This window comes from Berghia stephanieae, chromosome 1, assembly GCF_034508935.2.
Source record: "Berghia stephanieae isolate SIO BIC M18660-M18661 chromosome 1, UCSD_Bste_1.3, whole genome shotgun sequence".
Lineage (NCBI taxonomy): Eukaryota > Metazoa > Mollusca > Gastropoda > Nudibranchia > Aeolidiidae > Berghia > Berghia stephanieae.
In genome coordinates this window covers 37,852,076-37,871,911 of record NC_088360.1, presented here as the reverse complement: position 1 = coordinate 37,871,911, position 19,836 = coordinate 37,852,076, and the positions used below count along the sequence as shown (strand labels likewise).

The 19,836-nt window shown below is 36.1% G+C and overlaps 1 protein-coding gene across 1 annotated transcript; it reads right to left on the bottom strand.

Annotated features, from left to right (window-relative positions):
* Positions 1-940: 940 nt before the first annotated feature.
* LOC144973871 (mediator of RNA polymerase II transcription subunit 17-like) lies at positions 941-19,831 on the bottom strand. Its single transcript, XM_078916763.1, has 14 exons — positions 19,502-19,831; positions 14,455-14,634; positions 13,636-13,771; positions 12,407-12,584; positions 11,319-11,480; positions 10,978-11,108; positions 10,454-10,525; positions 9,916-9,975; positions 9,167-9,366; positions 8,352-8,408; positions 7,774-8,023; positions 6,827-6,975; positions 4,345-4,474; positions 941-3,233 (listed from the first exon to the last, which is right to left on the bottom strand). Exons 1-14 carry the CDS (start codon positions 19,588-19,590, stop codon positions 3,153-3,155), a joined length of 1,875 nt encoding a protein of 624 aa, XP_078772889.1. The 5' UTR covers positions 19,591-19,831; the 3' UTR covers positions 941-3,152.
* Positions 19,832-19,836: the final 5 nt, after the last annotated feature.

Genomic DNA, 19,836 nt, shown 5'->3' with positions numbered 1-19,836 from the left:
TTACAACAACAAGCAGAAACTTTCCGGGGGAGAAATCAAAACCAACGGCTGTTGTTTCGTACACAAAAAACATGTGTGGTGTCGACCAAAGTGACCAGCTGATGTCGTACGTGCCCCTTGCCCGCCGGACCCTCAAATGGTCAAAAAAAGTTTTTCTTCATTTTTTGACACTCACTATTGTTCAGGCCAATATTCTGCACAAAAAAGTCCAGCAAAAGAGGGTCTCAAACCCCTTACACTTCCGATTTTCATAAAGTCTCTTGGAAAACAGCTCACTGATGAGTTCATGGCCGAGAGACCATCGCAGACTCCAACTCGCACAAAGCCGCAGCCTCTTATTCGGCTGAATCACCAACAATTTCATCATCTTGTGAGTCTTCCTGCCACAGCCTCCAAATCCAAGCCGAGACGAGAATGCAAAGTATGCAGGGATGTTGCTGCCAGTAAGCCTGGTAAGACGCCACGCGTCAAGGAGGTTTACAAAATTTGTGAAACCCCCCCTGTGTATTATTTCATACCAAAGTGAACTATATTGCAGCATCACAGGACACATAAGGTATAAATACAGGTTATATATTTCTATTAATACATTCTTTTCAACATATCAATGGTTTTCTGTATTTATTGGTGTTCATATATGTTTTTTCAAAATTTTCCGAAAATAGGAAAATTGGCATATTTTCATATATTCATTGCACAAAAAGTTTTTAACATATTTACATTCTGTTTGCTTTAACAGACTGCAGGGGTTGTTTATTACCCATGCCAAATTTGATATCAGTGTGTTAAATACTTTTTGTGTCATGAGCATGTGAAAATTGCCCAAAATTGTCAGTCCGGGGGGAATTGGTCGCTAAAAATAGCTGTCTCAAGTGAGTTAATGATATAATGTGCATTTTTTTTGGTGATTTCTCGGTTTCGGATTATTTTTCTCTCTCAATTTTCAAAGCTTAGTCTGAAGCTGCTGAAGTTATCTAATTTATTTTACTAAGGAGATCATACTATTTCTGAATTGTACGTTATTCATGCTGTATATATGAAGTATTTTATTTGTATATCCTGACATTTTGCATATTTGTGAATATTTTTATTTGGTGAAATTTTTGTGATTTCATTATTTCAGTCTTGCTTCATGTTCTTTAATGACCAATGTGTGGCTTGCATACTTTGGCTATTTTCATTTTGTCATTGTATGGATAATGAACTTTAATTTGATGTATCACATGAATATGTACATGTTTTTGTTATTTTTTAATGAATTTTTAAAAATCGTTCAAATTGCTCTTTTTTTACCTCCCTTGTCGTTTTATGTGGAATTGGCTTCGGAGCCATTTTCAAGACCTTAATAAAGGTCTTTAATTTGCTTGGAAAAAAATATGCGTGTTCCCTGTGTTGCTGTCTGCCCGTCTAGCAAGTTTTAGGTATGTGGTTTGATTACTTTTCATTTTACAATAGCGCAAAGTTGACACCGGAGCAAGTTGCGCGAAGACGCATATTTTTCAAATCTTCAATATTGCGTAAATTCCTTAATAATTGAGTTAGAAGGCTCATTTTGGTATCAAACTTCTTAGAAAATTGAGTACTATGTGATGAAACATAGACTTTTTGGTTTTTTTTCATAACTCAAAATTTGGTTTGGAGTACCTACTTTGTCTGATAGTCAAGTGGAATCTGCACCCTATGTCTTATTTTTTCCTCAGGTCCTTTTATTTGTACATCTAGAATGTTTTTACTGTCCCAATTTTCTTCCCTTTACTGGCGCTGATGTGACCTAATGTGTTGCAAGTCATTTGCAAGTGCAGTAAAATCCTTGAAAACAAAGACAATTCTTAATGCAGTGTCATTTATGCTATTTTTTATTATTTATATGAAATGCGTTCTGATTTCATTTTATCTCACCTTGTCCAGGCTTGCTTGCTTGTTACTGGAATTTATACTGGCTGGCTTGATATCTTGAATGTTGATAATTCTTTTTTAAGGTTACATCTGCCAGGCAGCACTACTAAAGTTATAGTTCCGTCTATTTTATTGTGGATATTATTATATCTACAAGCATTCTGAGTTTTGTATTTCAGCCTATTATTCCTGGAGTTTCTTTTAATTTGTTTCAAGATTACAAATCATTAATTCGTAACTTGCTATTCGTACATTCCTCAAATCTACTACTACGTACCAACTATCACTGATATTGTAGCATGGTTGCTTTTATAATTATTGTTGTAAAAATGCACATGTTTTGTTGTCACTCGTGGGTTGATTTGATTATTATTCCAATGCTATTCAGATGTATATTTTTGCCTTTCTATGTTCATATGTTTAATAAAGGTTGTTTCTAACTGATCGTGATTTTTGATTTTCTTAAAGGAGGGCACACACTCTGTTTTGAATTGTTAAAACTCTACCAAGGCCCAATTGTGATGGCCTTTCACAAGAGATTGTCCCAGTTGGGGGGGGGGGGGGGGGGGGGGGCAGATATCTCTCAACTAGTTCTAGTTCTGATAACTCTACCAATCCTGTCATCATCCTTTTCTTTTTGTGCTTATTTGAACAAAAGGAATATGTGTTGTGAGCGTCAACAAACCCTTAGCCTGAAGTGATTGGTTGTCTCTACCATTTTTGTGTCATCATGACGTCAGAGACCATGTGCATATTCTCAAAATTTCCTAGTCTAATCCAGTCAGTCGTACAATTGCCTATTTATTGTTTCATTTTGGAGGATTATTAGTGATTATTGCCATCACTACTGTGAAAGTGATGCTGTAACTAAAACTTAAACAGTTTGTATTGTCTCCGACGTCATGATGACAATGTTCCATTGCTCAAACTAATTAGCTCTTTCAAAGGATGTCATAATAGAAAAAAGAAACTTGCAATATTGAATTTTTTGAACGTAAGCAACACTTTGGCATTGACCTTTTGAGAATGACCCATATGCATTTTCTACATCTAAGTCGTACCATTTCTTCAAAGAGACTAAATTGAAAAAAAAATAAAAGGCAGTTTTTTTCAGGTATCTGTCATTTTGTAATACTTACACATACAGTATAATTTATTTAATGTAAAAAGCTAGATCCAAATGAGGTCTTGTGTGTATCTTTACTTTAAGTACTTTCCCCTTTAATTCAATACATGATAAGTTTTTACTATTCTTGTCATGACGAGACTAATTGTGCCATCAGCATATCCACATTTCCAACCAAGTTTTTGCCTTCCATCTGTGACAAATTGACTTCCTGAAATGAGACAAAATGGAAAAAGTCATGTAACCTAAAGAAACGAAACTAATATTTATATTATCTATACTGACAGAAATAAAAACATTGTTGTTTTGTTGTTTGTGTGTGTTGTTTGTTTTTTTTCTATAATGAGGCATCACGATTTATCTATTTTCTTAGGATAATATTGAATAATTTTCAGATTACTCAGAAATGTGATCTTTTAACCACAATAAAACTGATAGGGACCATGCTTAAGTCATGACAAAATCAAGTTATGAGACGTTGAGTCTACACTCAACTTTATGACATATAAATCCATGACCGCTTTACACAATTTCTTTTATTGCAATGAACATCACCTGCTGAGGATCTTTCCCTTTCTAATATCTTTAAATAGAAAACTCTTAAAAATCTTATGAGAAACCATAAAATAAATTCTTTTTTAAATAGGGAAACATGTGACCATAGCAAAGGTTGAATTTGTTTGTCTTTAAGTGTAAGAGCTATTATTGCTATTATTCTGGCACCTACATATTTTGAACTTTAAAGCACACGTGAATTTTCTATCTCTGAACCGATGTTCATCTTATACACTTTATTCTTGATCATATTTACCTAAAGTGTGAAATCTTTTATGCTAGGCCATTTTGTTGCGCACATGTGCAGTTTTATATTCAAAATTAAGCTTTTATATAGCGCAATATCCACTAAACTTGCTCAAAGCGCTTTACAAGGGGTCCCCCTGACCAACAGCAACAAGTAACATGTAGACCGAAATACGACGCCCGTTAGTCGATATTACAATTTTTTCCGACATAGACAACGCTGTTAACAGCCAGGTACTCATTTTACCCCCCCCCCCCCCGAGTACGGTGAAAGAATGTGTAAAGAGCCTTTTCCAAGGACTCAACTATGCGCCAATAACCCAGGACCTTCCGATCCGAAAGCGAGTGTCATACTACAAGACCAAATAGCTGCCATGTTATATTGGAAGCGTGCAGTATAAATATTATCTTTCAATATTAATATATTATTACTATTATTATTATCATCATCATTATCATTTTTATTATTCATGGATAATAATCCCAATAAATTTCAACAATAACTGTATTTGAGTGCATACCTTGAACTCTCCAGAAAGACTAGACCATTTTGGATTGGTAACAGCAGGGGAAGGATGAGGGGAGGATGAATCAACTTTCTTGACAAAGAGTTTCTGACCACTTACGGGGTTACTTTGAAATGCCATACTGCTGTAATCAGAAAATAGGAGTAGCAATTGAAAACATTTACACAAATGCATATATACCTATAAAGTTTTTTTTTTAAAAGGCACCAGACAGAGAAGCACAATTGTGTTTTACTTTTTTATCTGTTATTATTGTTATCTATTTTCTAATAAGTGTTTAAAAATATTAGAAAATTTAACTAATAGTACTAATCATTTTGGTGGCATTTTTATGCACCTCCATTGGAGGTGTACAAAAACGCACAGTTTTTATGCACCTCCGTTGGCGGTGATGGTAAATTAATGAAAATGTTCCTGCATACGTCCATGAGGTTCAAATAGTTTTAGATTGTAGTATAGCACGCTGCTTAGTGATTACCGATGTACGTTTGTTTATACAATGATAATAAATTAAAGAATAATAATAATTTAAAAAATCAAAAGTAAAAAGAAACACGGCACACAAATACTGATCTCAAATAAAAAAAATAATTTTAGAAAATTAAAATCAAAGTTTTTTAAAAACATGATAAAAAGCTTTTGAAAAAAAAAAAAAAAAAAAAAAAAAAGAAAAAAATCAAACAAAAATAAAGTAAATTAAAAAAAAAAAAAATGTCTACAACGGGAATCGAACCCGGTACTTTCAAGGTTAGAGTCTGACAGCTTGTCCACTGCGCTACGGAGCCACCTGACTGTTCATCACATTTAATAAGCTCTTTCTAAAACATTATTTTACCTTCAATACAACTTCTATTTTCAGGTTTCATATTTCGATTTTTTAAATTATTATTATTTTTAAAATCAATTTATTAACAAAAGCATCCTACAGATGTCACAATATAACTTTCGCCATGTCCAAATACAGAAATATCGCTGATGAATTTGGGTGGGATGCGCAGGCGTGACGGAGGTGTATAAAAACGATCCATTAAGATACACAGTCAACGGAGGTGCATAAAAACACTACGAATCATTTTATTCTTGTTCAAGTCTGTGTCATATTATGAAGGAGCATCTAGCTATATCTCAGATAACAATGTTGCCAAATGACAGAAAGTATATAAATAAATCAAAATGATTAGGTAAGGGTTACCTCTCTTACAAAACGTTCAACTCTTTACAGAAATGCATGCCAGTTTCCGACACTATATACCCAACCAAGGATTGTGAGAAATCTTTCATTTCAAATTTCAAATTATTGGTAATCACCAATCTAAATTGAACATGAAACAAAGAGCTCTGAGACAGAGAATTATAGCCGGAACAGGTTGAAATTGTATTCAATAAAAATTTTAAAAAACATTTTGAGGAAAAATTGACATTAACAAAATAAGAAAGTAATTTACATTCTATTGGAAAATGCAGAGAACGATGTGTCCACACAAGAATGATGGCTTAAGCACTGCATAAAGTGGGCACCTATTATGTTTAATTTTTTTTTCATAAAATTTGATATTTCCCTTCTTAAGACGGTGTATGAAACTGTTCACCATATAATATTTTCAAAGATTTTACATAAAAGAATATTAGCACATGTGTCCATGACTAAGATGTTCACCGCAGTCCATCAACAAGGCTTATTTCCACAAGCTTATGTTTCCATCTCCAGAGTAGTTCACATTATCTCTGTTTTAATTTTTTGTTACTTTGAGTTGCAACAAGTGGAACTGTGCACTTTTGATGTCTATAGCAGTGGTCATAGGTCCTCCATCCATAGTAATTCTTTTTCTTCTTCTTCTTCGTTCCTCTGATGGACATCTATGGCTGCAATCCGATATCTGCTATGAAGTCTGTGGTCCGCTTTAGGTCTTCAGCCTCACCATAGAGCTTTCTGTTGAGTGTCGTAGGGGTGACCCAGTGGTTCGAACGTTGCACGTTGTATAGTGGCAATCCATAAGCACATGTAAAGTGGTTTCATGGTCATCCATCGTAATGATACCAACGAGAGATGTTCATTATTACGTAACCACCAACCCTATAGGTGCAATGACCATTTGCAACAAGGAATTAGAAACCTTGAGAAACTGGGTTTTATGCTTGTCTACCAACTGTTTTGTTATCTCCCTAGTTCATTCTTCTCAATAGTCCAGCTGAATAAGAATGATTCAGAGGGGAGATGACTTTGAAATTCAAAAGGCAATGGAAAATTAGGAATTATATATTTTCTGCCCTAATCGATAGGACTGCTGATTTGTCAAGTATTCTTAAAGAAATGAATACATGGCTGGTGCCCTCTCTTTACTTATCACCCAATATTTTTTCATTAATTTTTTTTTTTTTTTGGTCTATGAAAAAATATAGATAGCCTTCCAATAAAGAAGATAAAAAAATCCAAAAAGAAATGTTTTTCTATGAAATTATCAAAGTAATTACATACACATTTCCTCTCGGCGAGGCTAACATAACAGTGGCTGTAGTGCCATACGTCTCCATATCCCCATGGCCACTGTTTGGAATGGCTGACAGGACTTGCCAACCATGGAATTTGGCCAAGAATTGGATGGAGGAGGCATGGTGCTGGCATATCTGAGGATTGTACAAGAAAATGGCATCACGGAAATATAAATGTTAGAGTAGTTTAGCAACAAGATGTCACGGAAGACCAATTAATTAGATAATAAACACTGACGTCATGTTATTAAGGCCAGAGTAGTTCATATCACTCAAAAGATCATTTATCTCCTGAGGAATAGATATAAATATTATCTAATTGATGGGTCTTCCGTGACATCTTGTTGCTATGACTGGCTACATGGACACATTTTTACTATTATCTCATAATATGATCCCCATGACATTCAATCAACACACAGTGCTTACATATTTGAAAATTACATCAGTTATCATATATTTTATCAAAATCAGTCAAAAGAATGTTTCAATGGTTCTATTTTACTAAAAAAATAAAATTTAAAATACCAGTATCTTTTTTTTTCCCCCACAGATCCTCAGCATCAATCATAATGTGATGGGTGGGGAAAAAATACATAGTGTCATCGGGTGTTGCGATAAAATTTTCCTTTATCAGCGTGTCAAAATATTGTGATAAATAGTTACTAACTGTGGTTCTGACCTATTTGTCTTTTTGGCATGTATTATAGATAAAATGGAATTAAAGGTTACTGGAAATAAATAGTTAAGGGGACGGAATGGGCTAAATGGCAGGGATATACTAATTGATTAAGGCTTAATAACATTCGGACTATAAATTAACCTTAGAAAGAAAAAAAACCTGTAGACTGTCTCTCTTTTTTAATAAAATCTCCATGGCAGGAACTTTAATTTATGTGTCAAAATGACTTCAAAAGTATAGACAAAACATACCTGCCACTGTATCAAATCTTTCAACTCTGTATCTTCAAAGGAGAGTGTGCAAACCCTTCCATCTTTCATGATGACTCGAATTGTGTCAATGCCGATCAACAGGACCAGGGGTGTCCTAACCATCTCATAGCAGTAAGATGTGATGCTAATCCTGACACTTGACTCAAGGCTGTTGTTGAGGCAGCTCCAGTGTGCTGAGATCTGGGGGTCTTGGATGCTGATGGCCAATTGATCAATCACATGCATTGACCTGGTCATAGGACATTAGAGCAGGTATATAGGTCTCTGGTTATAATCAAATGCTTTCAAAATTTCAAGTGTAGGGACTGATATACATAAATAAGCTCTCTCACAGGGAAAATAATACAAACAATCCTTAGGGTAGGATATAAGTGTGAAGAAAGATATTGTTGATAAGAAAAATAACAAACAAGAATAAGGAAAAAAACAACAACAAACAAACAAAAACAAAAACAAAAAAAAACAAACCACACTAAACAAAAACCCAACAAAAAAAAAAAAGAAAAAAAAAAGGTAAATTATAAGGCAATACAATAAATAGTAATAGAAATTCTCACCTGATTCGAAGGACAGCATGTTTTGTCTGTTTAATTATCTGCTCTAAAAGAGTTTCACTGGAAAAAAAAAAAAAGAAAAGAAAAATCAATGGCACAGAACATAGAGACTAAAGCTTCTGACCATGAGGAAGGAGGAAAAAAATAAATATAGGATAAGATCAAATCATAGCATGAATGGAAATTAAAAGCTTTGTAAACACTTGAACAATAGATTCCAATATGCTAGTTATTTCAAAAAATGCATCATTTATATGAAAGTTCCTGCACTCTCAGATCAAGCAAACAATGTGAACAATCAATAATTAAGCTGGAATCTGTTTGCCAGCAGGTTATGTGGCCTTTTGGTATGACAATCGCCTTCACACCTGAAGGTCCTGGGTTCAGCAGCACATGTTGAGTCCTTAGAAAAGAGTCCATACTCACATTCTCTCACTGTACTCAGCATTGTCTCTGTCCAAAAATATTTGTTTTGTAATATCACCTAACAGGCATCACGTCTAATCCTGATGTTAAGTTTGCTGTTGACCAGGGACCCTTTGTAAAGTACTTTGAATAGTTTAAGTGGATATTGCGCTATACAAAGCTCAAGTTGACTTTTGTTTTTTAAAGCTCACAGAACCTAAAAAAGAGCATTGCTTTCTTATGACAACCAACACAAAAGTCAATTATTTAATTCCTCTCATGCTCTTAATTTTATGTGACTACTAATATTTTTCACCTTGTTAGAAAAAAGCGTGGACAACATTATCTTTACTTAAGTGTGTTGTTAATGTAGTCATTAACTTCTCAGTTGTATCTGAGACTACTGCACTGACCTTTGAGCCATTTCCACTAGTTCACTTCTTGATAACGCTCTTGGCCCCGCCAGTCGTCTACGCTTAGTCATACCAATGGTGGCATTAACAGGGTGTGGAGGACTGTGGTTTAGGTTTCTGTGGTGGACTTGACGCAGCAGTTGATGTAACGAATGCTCTAGAACATGGTTGTGTTCCAGCTTTTGTGGGGAAAGGGCGACCTGTGAAAAAGATATGCATGACATGTCCAAGCAGAAGTTTTTTGTTTTGTTCTTTTGAGGCTGATTAGTTTATTCTTAAATGGGCACTTCAAATACTTTGAATTGCCATTTCGATTTTAATAATTCACTACCTTTCTCATTTCAAATTTACGATTCCATAATTTCATCCATAATAATAAGAAATTTTCTCTTCCTACTTCAGATTCTAATTCATGCATAATTTTCCAATTATAATTATTTTTGTAGGAGAAAATGAAGAATATACTTTCTGAGTTTTTTCTTCTTTTTTTTAAACTCTCAACAACTCATAAATGAAACCTTTGTAAAAATTAACGACCTAAGGAGTTATACATTTTGATTCACTGATTCTAATATTGCAGTAGGAATTAGTCTTAAAAGCTGGGAAAAAATTCAATTGTATCAAGAAACAAATCTCAGCCTTTTATTCAAAGAAAAGGAGATCAACCTTTTACTATGCCACCAGCTTGAAAACAAAAAAAACAAAACTTAAATTGAAACAAGAACTCGGGTTGGAATTAGGAGACAAACCTTTTTTTCTTTGCCAGTATAATGACACAAAACAATAGACAGCTGTATGCCTGGAAAAACCTGGTTAGGACAAATCATTAAAAGCTGGAGTAAAATCGCTTACATACAACAAATTTTAAAGACGTTTCAAGCACACAAAAAAAAAAAAAAAAGAATCATGCAATTTTTACCAATTTATTAAAATAACAAGATTGCATTATCACTTCTCATGTTAATAAAAGAGGAAATAAATCACCTTCTTCCACGATATCGATGAAAGAGATTACTCTTCCCTCATTTTCTAAAAAGTTGAAGAGAAAATATAATTTTAAAAAACATTTGGCAATCATCGTATTCAATCAACAGCACATTAAACATTGGCCAGATTTTTTGTGTGGTGTACACTTCATCTTATAAACAAGGGTGGTCATTTATTTATCTTTTGCTGCCAAGACATTAAACAATAACTAATCATAAAAGGAAAGAAAAAAATGAAGCTATTTAAAAAATAATTATATTATATCAACAAAATAAAGCATGGCAACTGTTTCAAACTTACATTTGTCAGGATCTGGTTAGTGACTGCCATGTGAGGCGTGTTGCCCTTTACCTGCACAGCCTCTCTTGCCAACTGAAATGTTAGCAAAGTATAAACATAAGATAGATTATGGTCAAAAGCATTATATTTTATACATTGAATAGAGACAAGTTATCTCAAGAATTATCTTCTTCCTTGTCTTGATCTGATCACAACTCATTTCACAGCGACATGTCACCAAAGTTAAGCACTCAATTGGTCTATCTTAAAATATGATTAAAGATATATTACAATAAATTCCATTCATCTCAGGAGCAAAGTACATTTAGTTTTGGGTATAAGATATAAAATGAATTACCAAAAGATAAGCATGATCTGATGTGCAGAACTGTGACATAGAATCCTATTTCTGGCATAAGCTCCAAGAGATAAAAATCCATCCTGTTGGTAATTAGATGATGCCATTGACATGATCAAGCTAAAATGAGCCCTCAAAAAAACTGTAAGCAAACATCATATTCAAAGACTGCACTATTCTTACTTACCTGTGCAAACAACTCCTTGCAAAAAAGGACATTCTGTGCAACTTCCAGTTTCTGCTGCCAATAGGCATCCACAGGGACTGACCCAAGGCCTGCAGGCATCTTCAATGTGGCACTGGTCAAATCCATCAAGTCTGAAGGAAATAATAATATAAGTTCTGGCGATGGCAAATATAGTTATATATTAAAGCAACCACTGTTTCTACTACAAAAAGAAAAGATGACCTTAGCCCTCGTAATCAAACTTTAAAAAACCAAAGAACTAAAAAATAAAAGAAAGTATCTATAATGTTTGTTCATTTCATAGTTCTTTTCGCCTAAGGTCTTAGTTAATCAATAGTTACCTGGAACTGTCTTGACCTCAACTTGTATGTATGCAACCCCTTCAAGCTCACTGGGAATGGAGACGTCTAGGCTACTTTTCCTGTTGACAGCCTCCCCTTCATCTAAAAGATCAGAAGTCTTCAACACTTCAAAGGTACCTCCTTGCCAGAACCTTGATCCAGCTAAATGGGGAGAGAAAAAGTTATAAGGCTCAATAGATTAAAAAGCACAGTAGTAAATCATTTTTAAAAATCTTATTTTGCAGCACTTACTACACTTTGTGGTAATTTCTTTGCCAATAATAAGAAAGATTATAGATTTACAGAATGCATCTGCATTTATAGGTACCAAACAAAAAGTAAGGTAAAATGGTCTTGTTCAAATTGAGAAGAGAAGTACTCTGTTTGTGGGTTGGGTTTTGCTGTTCTTGCTTTTTCTTCTTACAATCTATCCATGTGTTGCCCTATACTGGAATAAGATTCCGTGGTCTTGCCCTAGCCATGGCTAGGCTTTTTAGCAGAGAGGTAAAGTCAAATGTATGGTTCTTTTTGTAAGAGATGATATTTTTTCCTTTGGAATCTCTTCATCTTCTCTACTACACAATTCTTGGCCATTTATTTGTAGTTCGTTAGCATTTGAGTGCATGCCTCTTGGCGAAGATACCGGATGATTATTTGCCTTTAATGAATTACCCGTGAAAACAATGATGGAGTTGAGACAGCTGAATGGATATGTTATTGCACTTCCATCCAGGAGACCTGGGTTTAAATTTTAAACCCAGCTTTGGTATCTCATTATTTCCTTTAACTAGAAACTCAAAACAAGATAATTAGCCCCTACCAATCACTTTGTGGCACTGCACTGAAGCTGATACCTGGGTTATCTGACCATTTTTCGAGACAGACCCGAAAAAAATGTTTCCTTTCTGATGAATAGAGGGATTCCTTTTTAAATACTAGAAGGAGAGCACTATATTCACTAAATTCACCAATTTTATGATTGGCTAGATCCAGCTATTTTTTACCTAGGTTAGTGTTTGATTCTTTATACAAAAGAAAGAAAGTAAGAAAGAAAGATAGAGCAATAAGACAAAGAATAATATCTTTACCTGATCGATAACTCAATTCCCCGAGGATCATATTGTGGACCTTTTTCAAGCGCCAATTTTTGCGAAGCTTCAAGAGCTCCATAAGAAAGTTTTCTTGTGTATTGGAAGCCATTTCGACCTGGACTCTCTTCAATTTTTCAGCTCCTGATGACAAGATATTAGCAGCAGCAACAAGACTCTGAAAATTTATAAAAAAGGATAAGTGAGGAAATACAGGCATGGTTGCCAATTAAGGAGACAATAATTCACTGAAATTTTACGCAAACACATAGACTGACCTCTTTCTGAGCATAGGTGATTGGAAAATATACTGAGGGTTTATAGCATACTGAATTCCGTAAATATATGGAAAATTGGCAACCTTGAAAACAGATAATAAAAAGTGATAAATCAAAGAATCCCTATAGAGTTATTGTGCAATTAGTAAAACAAAAAAAAAAAAAAATTGACTCCATAGTCAGTGTTTCCAACCCTAGCCAATGAAAATGTGTACAATGGGGAGCAAAAATGAATACATTTTGAAAAAATGCACACAATCCTCAAAAACTATAATTGGCGCTAAATCTGATAATGGGAAATTGGACAATAATAGCAATTTTACAATCCATATTTCTTGTGCCAAGCTTAAATAAGAAATGCAAATTCTTACACATTTTCGTTCATTGTACGCATTTACTGAGGATAGTAACCATTATTATATTTCTATTTTTTAAGAATTATTAACAATCATCAATTCTTTTAGTGAACACTTTAACTTGTACTTGACGTGGCAGTTCATTTGGGGAGTTTACAGGTGGACTCTGGAAGTCGATACTTTTTATTTAGTTTATTTAAAGAGTTAATTCATATAATAATCGGTACAATCCTCAGTAAAATGCGTACAATGAAGGAAAATAAGTAAGAATATGCATTTCTTGTGTAAGGTTGGCACCACTGCGTAGCCCAACCTTGTTCAAATTCGTTGGTATAAATTTTTTTATTTATTTTTAGGTATGAAGAAAACATACATACCATATAACATGATTGAGGGGAGTTAGCTGAAACCATGTAGAGTGATTGACAGTTTCTTGGAGTGAATTATTAATTTATTTATTCTCACCTCGTTTTTGTTTTTTCTTTGTTTATTTTAAAAAATATAATATATAAATATTGATTTTAGTAGTAGTGCTGAAAAGACTTTTATCATCATAATATAAACACAATCAAAGAAATGCTGAAAAAAAGCTCACCTTTTTCTTTGCCAACATTTGTAAAGAGGCTTTAAGTTCTGGAGCATCCTGAGATACAGGGTCTGTGACCATATAATGTTTCTCTTTGACGATATTGAGGACATCATAAAGTACACTAATTTCTGTTAAAGACGCTCTGAAAATAAAAAATAAAAATGAATAGAATACCTATAAACAAAATCCAATCTACAACATGAGAAAAATAAAAGGTCAATCTGTATTCTTTGTCCTATTTATAACTCTTAGGGCAATGTCAACTCACTCAACCCTACCCTCTACTTCCATGTTGTCCTTTCTTCAGAGAGATTTTTGGTACTTTAAAATTTAAAAAAAATATATACCGTTTCTCAACCTACAAGAAAATTGGCATACATTCCTATATGCAGTTTAATTAAAAAAAGGTAACCATGCCATAGACAAATTCATAATGATAATGTGTCAGTATAGAATTCCCACCATGAAGCAATTTCTAAAATTAGATTTTATTCAACAAACCAAGAAAATAAAGAATAGTAATTTATTTATAAAGAAAAAGCAAAAATGGTACGGATTTCTTTAGGACTATATATCCTATTCAGAATGACTTGTTAATTTATTTCAACTATAATTCTAAAGTTCATACTGATAATAACCTGTGTTAGAGGTGAACACTGGTTTGAGCATACCAAAATAGTCAGTCTTAGGGTTGAGTGAGTTCCTTCCTGACTCTCCATCAACAAGCCTAGTACTAGTACAGGAAAAGAAAAACAAAAGAAAAAAGAGAGGCAAGAAATAAGGACAAACAAAACAGCAAAACAAGGGCAATCAAAAGATACATACTTGAGTTTGTTCCTAACAGAATCCCATGGCCAGAGAGATGGCTGGAAAGGAGCGAGAACTTTGTCTTCTTCTGTCTCTTTCTCTCCTTCTGATGTTGGTTTACCCTTCTCCTCACTCTCATCTTTATAGAAATCTATTTTATGAGCTAGCCGGCTTAGGTCCTCTGACATGGACAAAGGGCTGAAAAGATAAGACATTGTATCTGTCAGGCTGAACACACTTCAGGCCATTAAATTTGGTGAGGAAAACTAAAACGGGTAAAGTAAGACATTTTTTTTTCTTTTTGGGAGGTGTTGTCGGGGGTGGGGTTGGGGCAGAGAGAACTCCTTTTAAAATAAAAACCAGACAAGTTTACATTTGGTCTTGTTCAGTCTTCTTGGTACTAAAGGTAAACTGTAAATAAAGATTGAGATATCTCAAATTAACCAAGCCATGGTTTTAGCCTGCAGATGAACAGATTTAGCCCATTGTGCGGCTATGTGGTCTAGTGGTACTCGCTTTTGGATCTGAAGGTCCTGGGTTTGAGCCTCACGCTCGGCGCAGAGTTGAGTCCTTGGAAAAGGCTCTCTTTACTCACATGTCATGTCCCGTCCTACATGTTAAATGTCGCTGTTGACCAGGGACTGGGACCCCTTGTACTTGTAATTTGTAAAAGTAAAGCGCTTGGAAAAGGCTCTCTTTACTCACATTATCTCACCGTACTTAGGTGTAAAATGAGTACCTGCCGTTAACAGCGTGTCTTTGTCCGAAAAATTGTAATATCGCCTAACAGGCCTCATGTCCCGTCCTACATGTTAAATGTTGCTGTTGACCAGGGACTGGGACCCCTTGTACTTGTAATTTGTAAAAGTAAAGCGCTTTGTTGAGCACAGGATATTGCGCTTATAGCTCAATTTTAACCGTGGTGATGCGTCGGCGCTAATATTACCTCATCGGGAATCCTGCGATTACGGTGGCAATGCCTTGGAATTAGCGCACACGAAGTTACTAACAGCTTGTGCGACGGTGCCTATATTTAGCGCCGTGACATTGCCTTGACACCACCTTGACATAAATGGAATTTTCCATTATCCTAATAAGGAAATGTAGTAAAAGAGTCATAGATTTTGATTGGTCGAAAGTTTGACTTTTTCCATCATGCGATGGGGGATTTACAAGGTTATTATGACCTTTACAATTGTGCCGTGTGAACGGAAGCGTCGCGTGGGTAAATATAAACAAACCCTCCGGTTTCAGCGTCATTCCATCACTCGATCCTGTCTACTGTGCGGACGTGTTTACATTATTATTTCTATACCTATTTTTATTATTATTTTCAATTTTCAATCGAAGATGGAATCAACCCGTATTCTTGACTTGAGTGACCCTCAAGTGTTACGTGACTTGACTGATAACACTCATTTTATCAGCGAGGTCTTAGCTGACTCTGACTCAGAGCTTGACTCTGAGACTGATTCGGATAAGACTGACACTGATGATGATGATGAAAGTGATGATTTTGATGTGAGAACGGCAGAGTGGAGGTTTGGATGTACTGAACCTTCATGTCTACCGCTCACCGGTACCAGCGTCTTCTTGTGGACATGGATGGGAGTACTCCATTGGAATTCTTTCATCTCATGTTTACGAACGAGATGTGTAACCACATCGTAACTGAGACCAACAGGTGAGTAACAGCATTCATTTTATTTTTATCTCTATCCATGTCCTCATCCAATCATATTGTGCCATATTCATGATATTACTTATACTATTCTTTATTTTGGTCTGCATCACCACCATAAATTCTTACCACCACCAAACCGAAAATAACTCTCCATCCTTACCACCGACATATTGATAAAGTCGTCACATCTTTACCTAACACTAACACCACCGTTCCATTACTATTTATCAAAATTCCATTACCCTCCACCAATACTACTGTCACTGTGAACCTGTTCATGTACCACCACCACTACAATTTTCATCCTCCTCATCTACAACTACAACAACCAGCACATTGGGACCATTGTCATCCCCTTCATCTACCACCACCATTATCATTGTCATCCTCAACATCTACCACTACCACCACTATTACCATGATTCTTATGATTTACCATCACCATTACTTTCACATTATTCATCATTTATCATCACTGTTTTTACTTAATTATTTTTGTTTATTATGTGTACATCTCAATTACCACCACCATAAATATCACCCTCATTGCCAGGATCATAATTTTTACCTTCTTCATACTTTTCATTACTAATCAGATTTTACACTCTTGTTCTTCTTCTCAGATATGCCAATGCTATGTTGCGTGGGAGGGAACTTGCGCCAAGGTCGAGGTTCCGCAAGTGGGTGGCTGTCACTTTGGGAGAGATGTGGGCCTTCTTCGGGATCATCATCGCCATGGGCCTTATTCCGCTGGAAGATCTTGACGAGTACTGGAGTACTCATTTTGTGTTCGAACACAAGATGTACTCAGCGGTCATGAAGCGGGATCGCTTTGTGCTTATATTGTCATTCCTACACATCTGCAATAACACCAACCAGCTTCCCCGTGACCATGAAGATTATGATCCCCTGTTCAAGATTCGGCCCTTCATCTCTGCCCTGAGAGAGAACTTCATGTCGACGTTTGCTCCAGGCCTCAACGTTGCAATCGACGAGGCGATGATTGCATGGCGGGGTGCCCTGTCGTTCAAGGTTTATAATCCTGATAAACCAGACAAGTTCGGGATTAAGGTTTTCGAGCTTTGTGACAGTGCCACCGGTTACTGTCACAATTTTGAAATCTATTCAGGAAAGAAGGACAGCACCTCACACGGAGCAACGTTCGACGTGGTGGACAGACTCATCTCTCCGTACACTGGATGTGGGAGGAGGCTGTACACTGACAACTATTACACTAGCCCTGATCTCTTCTCCCATCTCAAGGAGCTGGACGTTCTGGCCGTGGAACCATGCGCATCAATAGAAAGTATGGCCCGCCGAAGAGCATGCTTCCCAAGCTCACGAAAAAGAACCCCGAGACGAAGGTATTGACAAATGGTTCACTTAATCTTCTTCGTTTTCATGACAAGAGGGAGGTGAATGTCTTGACGACCATCCACGATGACTCTCGGGTTCTGACAGGAAAGGTCAACTGTGTGACGAAGGAGCCAATTGTCAAGCTGAAGGCCGTCCATGAGTATAACAAGTTCATGGGCGCGTAGACAGGAGCGATCAGATGGTGGGGAACAACGCCTTCAAGAGGCGGACCGTCAAGTGGTGGAAAAAAGCATTTTTCCGCATGTTCATGCTTGGCGTTCTAAATTCCTACCTGATTCAGAAAGCTACGTCTACTGGAAAGAAGCTTTGTCACCGTATCTTCAGACGGGAATTAGTTGTGCAGCTGGTGGAGTGGACCCCCATCCCTAGATGCCTCAGCGCTACCCGGATTGATGTCGGTGACTCGGCTATCTTTCGCCTCACAGCTCGTCACTTTGCTTCTTCAATCGTCCCTAAGCCCGGCCAGAAAAACAAATTTCCCCAGAGGGATTGTGTTGTGTGCACAGAGCCAGGCAAGAGACTTTCATCTCGCTATGAATGTCGATTTTGCAATGTGGGACTTCGTGTTGACCCCTGCTTTGAGATCTACCACAGCGTGAAGGACTACAAGCGCGGCTTCAAGCGACTGAAAGAGGGGCACCATCATGAGAATGAAGATCAGGGCTAGTGTATTAGCCCTTGTCAGGGCTACCAATCAGTCCTTTTGAGGACTAACCATCAGTCCTTTTCAGGACTAACCATCAGTCCTTTTCAGGGCTCCATCAGCCCTTTTCAGGACTGGATTAACCATCAGTCCTTTTCAGGGCTCCCATCAGTCCTTTTCAGGGCTCCCATCAGTCCTTTTGGGGACTAAAACCTTGTAATGGGCCACTGGCAGTCTCAAGCCTGCAACCTGTTTTCATAACAGGGACTCAGAGAGGAAGGTCTATTTTTATAAAAGTGTATTTTCAGAATTGGATTATTTGTGATATGTGATTCAGATTTGGATTATTTTATGGGGTAAGTAGGACCCTATGACTATGTACATTACTCTGTTTATTACACACTTTATTACTGTAAGATCTACCAATGAGAAATCCACATATATTGCCTTCTATTTGTCTTATGTAAAGCGCTTTCAGTGCTATATAACAGCTCAAGTTTTTTTGTTTTTTTTTTAAATCCAGGGCCAGAGTATTATGCAAAAACTATTAATGTAAAAAAATCCTTAAAAATATAAATTTTAAATGTCCTTATTTATATTTATTTTATCAAATAGACAAAACTTTTAGCTTTCAGAAAATGTATAGTTTGTATAGGAAATTATTGCAAAGAAAATCAGTAAACAGCTATTTGTGTCATACATGCAATATTGCCACAAATCAGCTGCGCGAGGTACCCTGTGTTTACATACGTAACCTTGTAGCAACCGACACTTATCTATGCACTTCCGGTATTGACCTGACCGCGTCACGGGGGTTAATTAAAAATTTTTTTATTTTTTATCGTTTAAGTTTACGAAGTGACTATTCTCATCCCCCTAGTCTAGGATGCTAGTCTTCATGTAGTCCACAATTGTTGTATGTTTAATCCAAAGGTTGTAATGCAGTAATTTGTTAAGTTTCTTGTCACAAGTTGCACAATTAAAAAAAAAATCAATCAAATCCAAATCGCAAAAAGCCGGCGACGTTTTTTTCTGTAATCCAATCGGCCGGGGGGGGGAGATGAGAATAGAGGCAGCCTTAAGTTTAAGTGCCTACTAACATGATTAATGACAATTATACTTTAAAAGTAAAGTAAAAGTAATTATTTATTATGATGCTAGTGTCACTGACTGATACCGTTGATGACTGATGGACTGATGAAGGAGCGGGAGTGTGAGTGTGAGTGGAGTGTGATGAATCATGAGCTCAGCAGTAGTAGTCTATTATTAATCACAATCAATGAGAGGAAATGCGCAATTGCCATTTTGTATAAAGATTCATATTCCAGATAGCGATGGCTTAATTATAATGGTAGACTTACGTGACATAAACTTCTTGTCCATCATATCTAACTTCTTGAATTTGGTATTCATTGGCAGCTTCAACACAGACGCTAACAGGCGCAGCCATTTTTGTTTACAAGTGACTGGCGGGCAGATATCGGTAATCGGTAAATATTTGATCCATAAGTAACGTACAGTTAGAGTCGGAAACTTATTTGCAGGTCTGATAACTCAAATTTTGATGTGCTCATTGTTGTAATTGAGATATTATCAAACCAACGCATAAAATGTCATTTAAATTATGTTAAAATAGGCCCATAACCGCGTTCGATGTAAGACCTCCTGGAGTTACGTCACGGTCGGACGTCTTCGA